This window comes from Podarcis melisellensis, assembly GCF_964234715.1.
Source record: "Podarcis melisellensis genome assembly, chromosome: 2".
Lineage (NCBI taxonomy): Eukaryota > Metazoa > Chordata > Lepidosauria > Squamata > Lacertidae > Podarcis > Podarcis melisellensis.
This window is the reverse complement of record NC_138529.1, coordinates 43,444,584-43,457,117: the sequence shown is the minus strand read 5'-3', so window position 1 is coordinate 43,457,117 and position 12,534 is coordinate 43,444,584. Positions and strand designations below refer to the sequence as shown.

The 12,534-nt window shown below is 42.4% G+C and overlaps 2 protein-coding genes across 2 annotated transcripts in view; one reads left to right on the top strand and one right to left on the bottom strand.

The window, feature by feature from the left end:
• Positions 1 to 2,050, top strand: part of ATP10B (ATPase phospholipid transporting 10B (putative)) — a 57,927-nt gene extending 55,877 nt beyond the window's left edge. Inside the window, exon 21 of the mRNA XM_081899115.1 lies at positions 966 to 2,050. Coding sequence (XP_081755241.1) covers positions 966 to 1,413 — 448 coding nt within the window. The 3' untranslated portion in view covers positions 1,414 to 2,050. The remainder of the gene's footprint in view (positions 1 to 965) is intronic.
• PTTG1 (PTTG1 regulator of sister chromatid separation, securin) overlaps positions 1 to 12,534 on the bottom strand; it is a 290,197-nt gene that overhangs the window by 244,161 nt on the left and 33,502 nt on the right. The window lies entirely within an intron of this gene.

Here is a 12,534-nt window from a genome sequence, read left to right as displayed (position 1 = left end):
TCTTAAGTTTTTGTGTTGCTTATGTTATTTTTATGTTGCAAACCACCCTGCGGCCTTTTGACAAAGGACAGTAGATCCATTTCTTAATGACTAATTAAATAAATTGTTCCCAAACCGTAGCACTCTGCCTTGTCAGGGTTCAGTCTCAATTCCTGGGCCCTCATCCAGCCCATCAAAGCTACCTTAGTGGACACCATTTCTAGCTAGACCACAGAGGCCCATAGAGAAATGCAGCAGTTGTACTAGCTCCTGAACCTTGCCCCACAGCCCTCTTCCATGCAATATGCACAGGGCAGCCCCACAGTATCCTTGCCCCCTTCTCTCCTTTGCAACCCCCCTCCCTCCAACAAAAGGAATTTCCTATCTTCAAACCTGTCTCTAACAACTCTGTATTATTTGTCACTCATATAGCCTGCCTTTCCTCCAAAGTCTATAAGGCAGTGTACATGGTTTCTCCTCCCCTGCAACCAAGTGAGATGGGTCAGGCTAAAAGAAAGTGACTGGCCTAAAATCACATCATGGCAGATTTGACCCTCCGACAAATTCCAAGCCCTCGGCTGGCCTATCAGTGTTATAAGGTCACTGTAACAAGCAGATTGTCTTCATAAATGATTACCCAAGAGCATTACAGTGGTACCTCAGGTTACATACGCTTCAGGTTACAGACTCTGCTAACCCAGAAATAGTGCTTCAGGTTAAGAACTTTGCTTCAGGATGAGAACAGAAATCGTGCTCTAGTGGCGCAGCGGCAGCAGGAGGCCCCATTAGCTAAAGTGGTGCTTCAGGTTAAGAACAGTTTCAGGTTAAGTACGGACCTCTGGAACGAATTAAGTACTTAACCTGAGGTACCACTATATACTACCTCATCAGATATCTACAGAATAGGAGAACCAGGAAGAGTGAAAGCTTGTTTTTATGAGGGTACTACTAAAGTTGTTTGTTTGTTTGTTTGTTTGTTTGTTTAGGTATCTTATCTTGGCTCTTCAGGGAACTTTTGAGGTATCGCCCATTGTGAAAGCACAACACTTGGATAAGCTCCCTAAAGAACAACAGGACTGGGAAATAAAGAAATGGAAATTGAGGGAACAAGGCCAAGGTGTCTGCAATGATGGGCCTGAAGGACCCATTGCAAACATGGGTGTGTCTTCACCTGACATTGCAGCAGAGCGCACGTTTCAAGGTCTCTGTCCTCCAGAACAAGAAGCCCTCAGGAACCAGGCATCCGACAGAGGAGGCAATGACTACACCAAATGGTGGGGTGGGGAAGAGGATGTGGCTGCCGGTTTCCTGTCAGAAGATGCATCTCCTGGCCAAAGTATACCAGCAAAGCCCTTTTCTGGCCTCCTGACCAGTGGCGCTGAAAATTCCAGTCAAAGGAGCCACCGGCGGTCTGTGAGTGCAGTGACTCTATGAAAGAGCTTGAGTTTTTGATTAAAAGAAATTGAAATTGCTTCTCTGCACATCCTCCACCTCCCACATGGTGAGCAAAGGTAGCAGAGGGAAGATAGAATTTCTATTTATATTAAATGGCAATGCCTTGTGGAAAGAGAGACCTAAAGTATAATTTCACCAGCCTGGCGGAACAGTGTGTTTTATCTTCACAATGTGCTGTTCCTCCGGTATGTGCAAGTGAACTTACTGTGAGGAAGAGAAGTTCCAAACAACTTGGAGAAATATTATGCAAGAATCCCTTCGTCAATGTGAAATGCACTATTTCCTTGGAAACGGACAGTATAACCTGAGGAGAACTATTTTGCTTTATCCAATAATGAGCCCCTTCTGTCTTCTGAATCTGACCCTAAACATGTCACTCTGAGCCTCCTGCTGATTGGCAGTTACATGGCTGCAATACAGTTTTGATCCATTTCGCCACTACTAGAGAATTGTTTCCTAGGAATTTCTCCAGATTACAGCACTTTCTGGTAAAATAATTAGTTTTAAAGACCAGAATGAAATAAGTCAACAGTGCTGAATTCATCAACCTGGGCATTTTGCAATTCAACATTCAAAACCATGCGTAAAAGTATTTTATAAAATGTTTTTATAAGTGTGTGTGTGTGTGTAGTGCATTACTAATTGAACAGATATAGGTTTGGTTATTTGTGTAACCAACCCCCTAATCCCTAGCAGACTTACTTTGATGTAAGGTCCATTGGTTTCAAATGCATTATTTCCCAAAAGAGACCACATCAGACCACATGAGGCTTGGCACTAGGAATGAGTGTGTTTATTCCACTCCTCTTCAATTGCAGTTTTCAGTATCTTCCAAATCATGGATACACCACATCACATTTCTTGTCTTCAGATGTTCTAGTGAGGAGAGAGGATCCAATGAGGATAAGTGTGCTAGCTCCACCCCCTTCTGCAGCCATTTTTCTCATCTTCCAACTTGAGAAAAGTACCATACTTTCCCGTCTATAAGACGCCTCCATGTATAAGATGCCCCCATTTTGGGGGACTCAGATTTAAGAAAATGGGGGGAGATGGCCCAGAGTTCTTGAGCTTTTTGGGGGGAGGTTTACCCAGGGTTATTGAGCTTTTTAAGGGGGGGATTGCCTAAAATTGCTCACCCACATTTATCGCTAAATCCACCTCCCATCTGTCCCATCGCCGACAGAAGCTACCAATTGCCCGCCCAACTGCTGGAGTGTCAGCCAATCAACACCATCCATTGATGCAGCAACCAATAACACGCACAATAGCCACTGACAACTTCGGCAGCAACCAATCAAACATCCACCCTATGCACTGCCCATGTATAAGACAACTCCCACTTTTTGGCATGATTTTTAAAGAAAAGAACATAGTCTTATACACGGAAAAGTACAGTAGCTACCTGCATCAGGGAGCCTTTTGTGTCTGTGTGGGCTCCCCATGTGTTTTAGAACCCTGGGAAATGCAAGTTCTATAAAGTGTGGGCAGCCTCTGCAGATACAAAAAGCTCCCTGCTACAGACAGGTCACCTTCCATGCATTGGAAGGTGACAAAAGTGGCAAAAGAAGGATTGGTGTTAGCATGCTTACCCTCCCATATAGATTGTCACCACTTTGGAATGCCTGAAGGAGAGCTAAGGCGTTCTAAGGAGTGCCAACAAAACACTGCAACCTCCCCAGAAACTGACTGACAGTATTGGGATAATGATTTCTAAAGCACTGCTTGCACTTAAAATGCTATGGAAATGTATTGTTTTCAACAGAGGCATCATCGGCGTCCAACTTGCCTGCATTCCTTTAGCATCTCCCTAATTCAGAAACCCAATTCATTCAATTAAGAGGCACAAAATAAACCCGTCGCTTTATTTATTTACAAAGAAAAGATGCAAAAGTAAAATGGATCCACAGCCTTTAAGTGCCTCCCCCTTTTGTCACTGGTGTAAGATCCGTTTAGTTCAGGCACCAGCTATTCAGTAACTGGGCCACCCAATGACATTGCTGCTCACCTTTTGCCTAGATTTTCTCAAAGCATAATGCCTTTAAAATTAACAGCACATCGCACCACAGAGAGTTGAAAACCTGCAGATTTGCTAAGCCAGAAAACATGAAGGCAACATCTCTTGAAAGAAGAGATGAGCTCAACAGGTCATTACAGTAACTCTCAGGACCAGAAGCAGTAGCTGTTCTAAGTTAAATAAGAAGACAAGAACCACCCAGCATCTTTGTCAGCTTCTCAGCATCTCAAGTGTTAGCTTAGAGTTCCTCAAGTAATGCTTGCTTTTACTTGAGGAGGGAGGGATACAGGAAAATTCAGTTTGGTTCCTGTGTTGATGCAAACCAGCTAATTGGCAGGTCCCAAAACTGCAGATGATCAGAAATATAGGTGTGCTTTGCAATTCATGCTTCTCCAAATTTTGAGATGGACTTCTGCAAAAAATACAAAAAAACCTAAATGTGCACAAATTTTGCATATTAGGGGAAGTGTGTACAGAAATGCATATATTTTTAACAATGCATAATTTGCTAAAAGAGCAAACCAAAATGCATTATAATGAGGAAAACTGCTTACATAGATATGCATGTATGTTAAAATCCAATTCATATACGCATATTAGGAGAAAATAACACAAAATGCTAATTTTTCATAGTTTTTTAATTTAAAAAATTATATCTGCTTCCCTTGGAGCAGATTTTGAGGGTGCATGGGGGGCCAGTGTGTCCTAATCTGACACTCTAGTCCAGGGGTCAGGAACCTTGGGTCAGAGGAGGTCAGATATGACCCCCCCCCATGTTTCTCTTTGTGTTCCCTAAGCCCCTGTAGCCTTGACACCACACTGGCTTCTGCATAAATTATAGCATTTGCTTTGAATCTGCAGCTTTAGGAAGTCTTTTTTTAAAAAAAGAAACCACTAAGCATGTACAATACAGTCGTGAAAATACCCAGAAACTTGGCTATCAAGCATAAATATGTAATGCTGGCACTGAGCAATGCATACATATTTAATGCTAGCACTGAGCAATTTAGCTATTTTCTGTCCTGTATGGTCCTGAAAGCGAGAATAAAAGTTGGTGGTTTCTTATCAGTTGAAACATCTTTTTCAAGCTGTGATAACATGAATACGGGCATGAAATTTTTGGCTACTAATTTTTCACTTTTGTTAACAGGCTCAAAAGCAGAGACGTGAAATAATGCCGTAAACAGTAGCATGCATTGAGGCTTCGATCCTAGACAGGCATACCTGAGAATAAGTCACATTGGATTCAGCTGGACTAACTTTTGAGTAGACATATCTAAGACTCCAATGCCATTGTCAGTTTTCCAAGTCTAGCTACCTTTTGTAGAACTTAAGCAGAAAACAAACATCAAACATGAAAAAGAAGCTTAGATGTTGGAGAGTTAAAATGTGCAGTTATGAGCAAGCAAAGTTTGGGCTTTGCCTAGTTTACAGTATGCTCCATCTTTTCACTTTCAAGTATGCAGCTTTCCCTAAAACTTAAAAGACTCCAGAATGATGGGGCTCAGCATTTTCCACAATGAAAAGGGAGTGGGGGGTGCTTGCTTTTGTTGGAGCATTCCCTGCTGTGCTGAATGAGCTCAAAGAAAAATGTTCTGTGCTGCCAGTAAGGGATATGGACCGGGCGTTTTGGGACATCGAGCAACTATCCACCTGTTTCCAGTCCATGTCTCCATCACATCCATTCTTCCATGTATCTAACAAAGGCAAAAAGCCCTGGTAATTATGTTAGCAGTCATGCTAATTAATGAATCAACCTAATGACAACAGGAAAGGATCCAAGTAGCACTTTTGTGCTTCTAAAGGACCCTGTTTATTTAAAATAGAGCAATCAGGTCTGTGGTTATAAAAGCTAGCAAGTCATCTTTGTTTAAACCTTTCCCACCAGTTCTTTTGAAGTTCCCTTTTAAAGCAAGGGGGGAGTGTATAATAGCAGACAATACTAAAATATTCAGCCATTTTCCACCCCTAGGCCAAGTCCTGGACATTCAATCCACTTCTTGGGAAATGGACTCCTCACAAAGTTATACTTAGATTTAAAAAGATTTGAGGAAGAAAGAGCACTGGTCTCATTTAAGGCACTTCACAAATGTATGGGAAAGATAATCTCCACTTTGGCCTGATGTCACATGTGGCACAGTGGTGAATTGTTGGACAGCATGCAGAAAACAGTGCCCAGGAACCACAATTCCCCAAGACTACCTGCTCCATATGTACCTTTTGTTTTCAGATAGTATAAGGTGGGCAGATGGGTACAAAAGTCCTAAAACTACTCCATGCTTATCTGAAGCCTGCATCTATATGCACTTACCTGGAGGAAAGCCACAGTGAACCCAATCGACTTACTTCTGAGTAAACAATAGCAGTGTGCTGCACATTACTCCTCTCTTGACTTGCAGGAGATCCTGAAGGCAACATAAGTCATCTGGGGGGGCAGAGGGGGTGAAGAGAACTGCACTGTGAAGTTCAGAGAAGTGTGGATTTCAAAGGATAGCTGTGTTTTGGTTCTTGTATCATTTTGGTAAGTGGGAATTCTGTAGGTTTGCCTTTAAATGTGATCTGAATTGAATTTCTCCCCCATTCCTAGGGGGAGGGGTGAATTGAGGTCAAGCACTCCTGCACCTTTAACAGTTGGGCATAACATATAATTACAGCACATAAACTGAAATCCCCTCTTCTACAGATATGGTGGCCTCTTTTTTACTTTGCCATCCTGTTTCCCAGAGAGAACAGAGAAGGAAATAATAAAATTGTAGAGTTGGAGGGAACCCCAAGGGTCATCTAGTCCAACCACCTGCAATGCAGGAATCTCTTCTCCCATCCAATTTGAAACCAGACCAGACCCTGCTTAGCTTTGCAGATGTGCTAGCAGTTTTATTGCTGCACCACTAGATCAAAGCCCATGTCAGCAACTGGTCCATAACACAACTTTGTTCGCACACCCTATGTTGACCACAGTGCTCATTTGCATTCCATATATCACAGGTCCTTAGCAAGTAACCTTTATCATGTCACACACCTCACTCCAGAGCACCCCCAGATGCAATCCAGTATTCATGTCGTTTGTGCATGGGCTGCACCACCAACATCAGCACCATGCGTACATCAAATCCCATCTTGGGCTGCCCTCAAGAGATTGCTAGTCCAGGCCAATGGACACTCAGCTTCAGAAAACCACTTCTGCCCCTGGTAGATCAGCATATTGTCAGAATTAAAGACCAAGAAATACTATGCACACTATATATATATATATATATATATATATATATATATATATATATATATTAAATACAACAGAAACTTTCGATCCTAATTTAATAATTCAGAGGAGGAGAAAATATAGGTTTTGGAAATTTCTTCCCAACAGAGAATAGTTCTGCCTCAAGAGCTGCCTATAATCAGACACCAAGACAGAAATCATAATGATTCACCTTCTGCCACATTGCTCCTCTTAAGAGATCTAATCAAACCTTCCTCCCCCAAAAAACTACAGATGAAGGTGGCTATATGTAACAGTGCCACCTAGTGGCATCACTCTTCCTGAGAAGGCTCACACAGTGAACAAGATCAAATACCAGCAGCCGCTCTGGTCAACCATCACAAAAACCCCACAAGGAGAATAGCAGCTCTTTTTTTTCCAGACTGGTATTCAAAATGTAATATGCAGGCTTTTGAGTTATATTTTACTATTCCTCAGGCTGGATGCTCAGCAAAAGAACAACAAGGAGGAAACACAGATGTTTCTGAGTGCTAGGGCTTCTAAAAGCCGGTTTATCTAGTGAGCAGAGTTGCAAAGCCTTGGAGTGCAAGCCAAAGACTTGCAGTCTTGGGGTGCTTTCAGATGTGAGGCTTAAAGTGCTTCTTGCTTCAAACTGCTACATAACACAACTTCGTTCGCACACCCTACGTTGACCACAGTGCTCATTTGCATTCCAGCTCCTTTCCTTCCACATTAATACTGATCAAGCATTCGCATAAATAACGTGAGCAAAGTCCAAAGGCAATTTACAGATACGAAACATAGCATTCTAAGCCCCTCTTTGCACATGCCTCTTGTATAGGAGCAGCTTGCCAATGGCCGCCTAGACACTGCTGGACTTAAAGCTCACATCTTCCCTGTCCACTGGCCCTGCTGGCTAGGTTGATGAGAACTATGGTCCAGCAACATTTACAGGGCCAGAGGAAAGCCATTGCTGCCCTAATAATATGGCTGTTGCCACATCTATAGCTGCTCCTAGGCAATGGTGTGCACACAAACCCATCTACCTGTAGGCTACGCTTACTGTAGCATTGTGAGGGACCAGGCAGTTGCAGATATGCGGCTTCTGGGAGCAGTAGGAATGACGCACACTGGATAATAGGGTTGAGTGAAATCAAGCTACAGCTTCATTGATAATAATAATAATAATAATAATAATAATAATAATAATAATAATATTATAATGATTTATTATTTATACCCCGCCCATCTGGCTGGGTTTCCCCAGCCACTCTGGGTGGCTTCCAACAGAATATTAAAATACAATAGTCTATTAAGCATTAAAAGTTTCCCTAAACAGGGCTGCCTTCAGATGTCTTCTAAAAGTCTGGTAGTTGTTTTTCTCTTTGACATCTGGTGGGAGGGCGTTCCACAGGGCGGGTGCCACTACTGAGAAGGCCCTCTGCCTGGTTTCCTGTAACTTGGCTTCTCGCAGCAAGGCAACCACCAGAAGGCCCTCAGCACTGGATCTCACTGTCCAGGCTGAACGATGGGGGTGGAGACGCTCCTTCAGGTATACTGGACCGAGGTTGTTTAGGGCTTTAAAGGTCAGCACCAAAACTTTGAATTGTGCTCGGAAATGTACTGGGAGCCAGTGTGGGTCTTTCAAGACCGGTGTTATGAGGTCTCGGCGGCTGCTCCCAGTCACCAGTAAGTGGCTTCGGCATGGCAATAGAGTGGAAGACTTCTATGTGCACCTGTAGCAGCATGGGAGTTGCCATGGAGGAAGCCAGAAGTGAGGCATGCAGAGAGGAGGACTGAGACGGCATTGCTAAGCAGGCTTAACAGGATGCAATAATTCTGTAGGACATACTCCCGAGTAAACATCTTTAAGAATAAGCCGGTGGCAATTAGGTCAGTGCAAAGCCGTGTGCTCAGATTTCGAGCAGTTGAACAAAACAAAACCTCGACACAAAGCCATTGCGGAGAATCTCTTCCCTGTGAAAACACAAACAACAGCAGCAAGGCATGTCTAGAATACCCAATTTGCCTTTTGTCAATGTTTGCATTCCGCTTGTGCAGTCTCCTTCAAGAAAACAATTTGAATCTAAGGTGTTGCCACTTTCAACCCAATTAATACAAATGTGTTGCTCTCTGAGTAATGACATGGTTGTTGACCTCTGCCGCTGTATCCCCACCGTGGTTTCCCCCTTCTGCTCACATTTTGCACAGCCATCATTTACCATCTCATAGGTTTTCCTTCTGAGCATCCTACTAACGGGGTTGTTTCTAAACCACAACCGACAGCTGCCAGCCCTCTTTGCAAGTGCTCAGTGCAAGGCTATAATCAAGATATCTTCAGCAAAGAGTTGTTTAAAGATGTTTATCATTGTTCTAAAGAGTGTTAAGACAATAAACCAGTCAATTCAGACTAATGGCCAGGTGTACTCTAAGCATTCAAAGGCTCATAAATATTGATTTGTGGATCCAAGTGTCATGGCTGCCAGCTGCTATGCCGACAGTAATTGAAACATTGTAAATATTTATGCTCAGACTTTTTCCTTTTTGAGATATTGGATAAATAGTAACATGAATAATTCTGTATTCCACTGTAAATGCTTCCTAACCTATTGATTTGGCAATCTGGTGATAGGCAGGGAAATGTAGAGAACCAGTTCGAGAAAGCCATGTATGGTTTTTACAGCTTTTGCTAGCGCCACTGCAAGAACCCACCACAAAGTCTGACAAATCCCCCTTAAATCCCACTACATCTGCTACCATATTCTGTTTTGCATGGAATCTGGCAGCAACCCTTATGACGATTAGTAAAAGCTTGTGCGTGAAATTACACAGCTGGATGCACCCTAATACATCAGTTACCAATATCATGCTCACGTTCTGTGAGCCTGACCCAAGCCATGGGTCAGATGTTGAGCACTCCAGCCACACAAAGGCACAATCCAAGACAGGAAAATGTACTGGTTATTTGCCATTTAGTATTCAAAGCAGAGAGGGTTTGTTTTCTTCATACCGCAACTCTGCTTATCCCTTCTTCTTTTTCTTCCCCCTTAAATATCCCCATGGTAAGAATGAACTTATTTGCTATTAGATTCTCTGTGCAAAATTTACTGTGAAATTATCAGTGTCCAATTTCACATAAACATTTCCACTACAAAATGTCATGAAACTGTAAAGGAAGAGTTGTCACTGAACATGGCTTAGCCTGGTGTCTAGTTCAAAGGGTACCTCTAGGCATTGTAGTCTTTGCAGGATTGTCCTGCAAGTTCCCATGCAAAGGCATAATGTTCAGTCCACACACAGTGGAGATGGGAATAGCTTTGGTGTAAACGGGATAGTCTGGTCTGCATGATCTGTGCTCCAGGCACAAATTGGGAGTTCTCAGCAGGGATGGACAAATTCATCCATTTCTTGCCCATGTCCCTTTTGCACATTTTTACTCCTATAATTCCATTTCAACATTTATTTGTGAAATAATTTTCATGCTCCCAAAACAACATATTTTAAAATGAGTATTTTGATACATATAAACTGCTGGGAGTTGCATTGCAGCATTAGAAGAAGTGCAAAAATCCAGCGGACACCCAAATTCCAATCTGCACTTTAACATGAGAAGTGCAACTCAAGTAATTTCTTATTGAACATAAGAAGACGTGATGTTTTTGAAACGACAGATTTTAACAAATCTCTGGGGCAATTGAAACACTGTCAATGTTACCTTTTGGAGGTAATAACCTACTTCATCAGATGCAAGTCATCAGAATTAGAAGAGCCCTGCTGGATCAGGCCCAAGGTCCATGTAGATCAGCATCCTGTTACCCACAGTGACTAACCAAGTAAGTGCTAAGGGGAATTCAAAAGCAGGGCTAGAGAGCAGCAGCTGTCTCCCACAAGTTAAACATGAGAGAGAAGTTTGCTAAGCATTAGAATATTCAGTAGATGAAAGCTTCTTCCTTGAAAGTTTTCAAAAGCAGGTTGTCTAGCACCTTCTTTGAAGCACCTGTGTCACTTGCTTCAAACCATAGGACACTTTGCCCTAAGGGCGGGGAATTAATCATATGAGTGAATGGGAAGGTCACTTCCATTTCTATGATGCCCGTGTGAAATCTGATGCTGCAAATGGGTTCTAGGGTCATAGTATGTGCATAGAAGAGGAGAAATTCATTTGGAAGGCTAAAAAATGTGGAGTAAAGGGAGAAAGGACAGAAATGGATAGAGAGACCTTTTCTCCTCTTCTCAAAATTCCAAAACCCAGAGTCATCCATTGAAGCCAAAGGTTGGAAAAGTCAAGACAGGACTACTTCACACAGCACATTGTTAAACTATGGGATTTGCTAAAGCAAGACGTAGTAATGGTCGGGTTTATAAGTATGTGAAGGATAAGGCTATCAGTGGCTATTCTCCATGTTGATTGTGGTTTTACTGCACTGTGGTTGGAGGCCCAGTTGCTGGGAATCACCAGTGGCAATCATCAGGTTCTCGTTGCAAACTTCCCAAAGGCACCTGGTTGCCCACTGTGAATGCAGAAGGCTGAAGCAGATGGGCCTTTGGACCGATTCAGTTGGACTGTTTCTAGGTTTATGCATATGTATGTCTTGTGTTTATATTCATCAGCGATGTCATGAGCAGCACTCAGTAAGTTTCTCTGACACTCTAACACCCATATTCCAGACAGCAGCCCACGTCACCATGGCTCATCCACACTTGTGCCAGGCCTAGATATGTGGATAAATAACAGAAATAACAATTATGTCTTGATGTTCAAATTGCTGAGAAGAGACTACATCCTAAACCAGAAAGGCTTCTCAAAGGTGCTGGATCTTGTGCAACTCATGTGCAGCTGCACACCCACCAGGCAGATAATATTTTTGAGTGGTGCACTACGGCCTGCTGAGTCTGTCTCTCTGTTATATCATGTTGTGTTTTATTTATTTGTTTGTTTATTTTATTGAATTTATATACCACCCTATACCCAGAGGTCTCAGGGCCATTCACAGATGGTTGTTTTTATTGCAAGATTGTAAATTTCAACTATTGTAAATTCCCCTGAGTAATATATAGACACTAGAAGGACATGCTATAAGTACAGGAACAAATTAAAATACTTTCTCCTATAAGCAGACCTCATGGAAATCACCCACTTTAGTTTTCATTAAAGCAAATGTCTTAACTTCACTTTTTAAAAATTAGCACTGCTTCATAATTAATAATTTGGGTAAGGATTTTAGCCAAGCACGCAGGTGCAATGTGTTAGAGAAAGCTCTGTTAAGAATAGACCACAGGTCACAGTGTCACTTCCCACATGGAGCACTATTCCCTCTGGGACTGCCTACTTAGACGATGCAGACCATTTATTAAAACAACTATCATAAGCCCTCAGCCCTTTGGAAGTGCTCCATTGCACCTGCTCTGAGGTTTACAAACTGTGTGTTTCTGGGAAGCTTGAAATGTATACTTGAAACTCCCACTCTTCCCGCCCTCCACCAACACACCCCATTAGAGTTGTCCCACATCTCACATTACAATGGCCTCTCAATGTGTGCTGATAATATATTGGTTTATGGGTACTTAAGGTGCTAAAGGGTTTTGCTATTAAGCCGCCCACCTCCTTAAGATGGATAAAATGTTTGCATTAGTAAATAACCTTGCTCTGCGTACTGCGGTAGAAGGAGCTGTCTTTCTGTTACATAATTTGCTGTCATTCAAAAAAGCTTGCAGTCAGTGTCATCTGCAAAATTGGTCCCCTAAAAAGCATCACTTTCCACACTTTGGATCTCTTCCTATTTAGTCTAGCAATCCAGGAAATATAGCTTCTCCCTTCAAACTGTAAAACAAAGTATCTTGTCATCATTGAGTGACTTCATTTTCC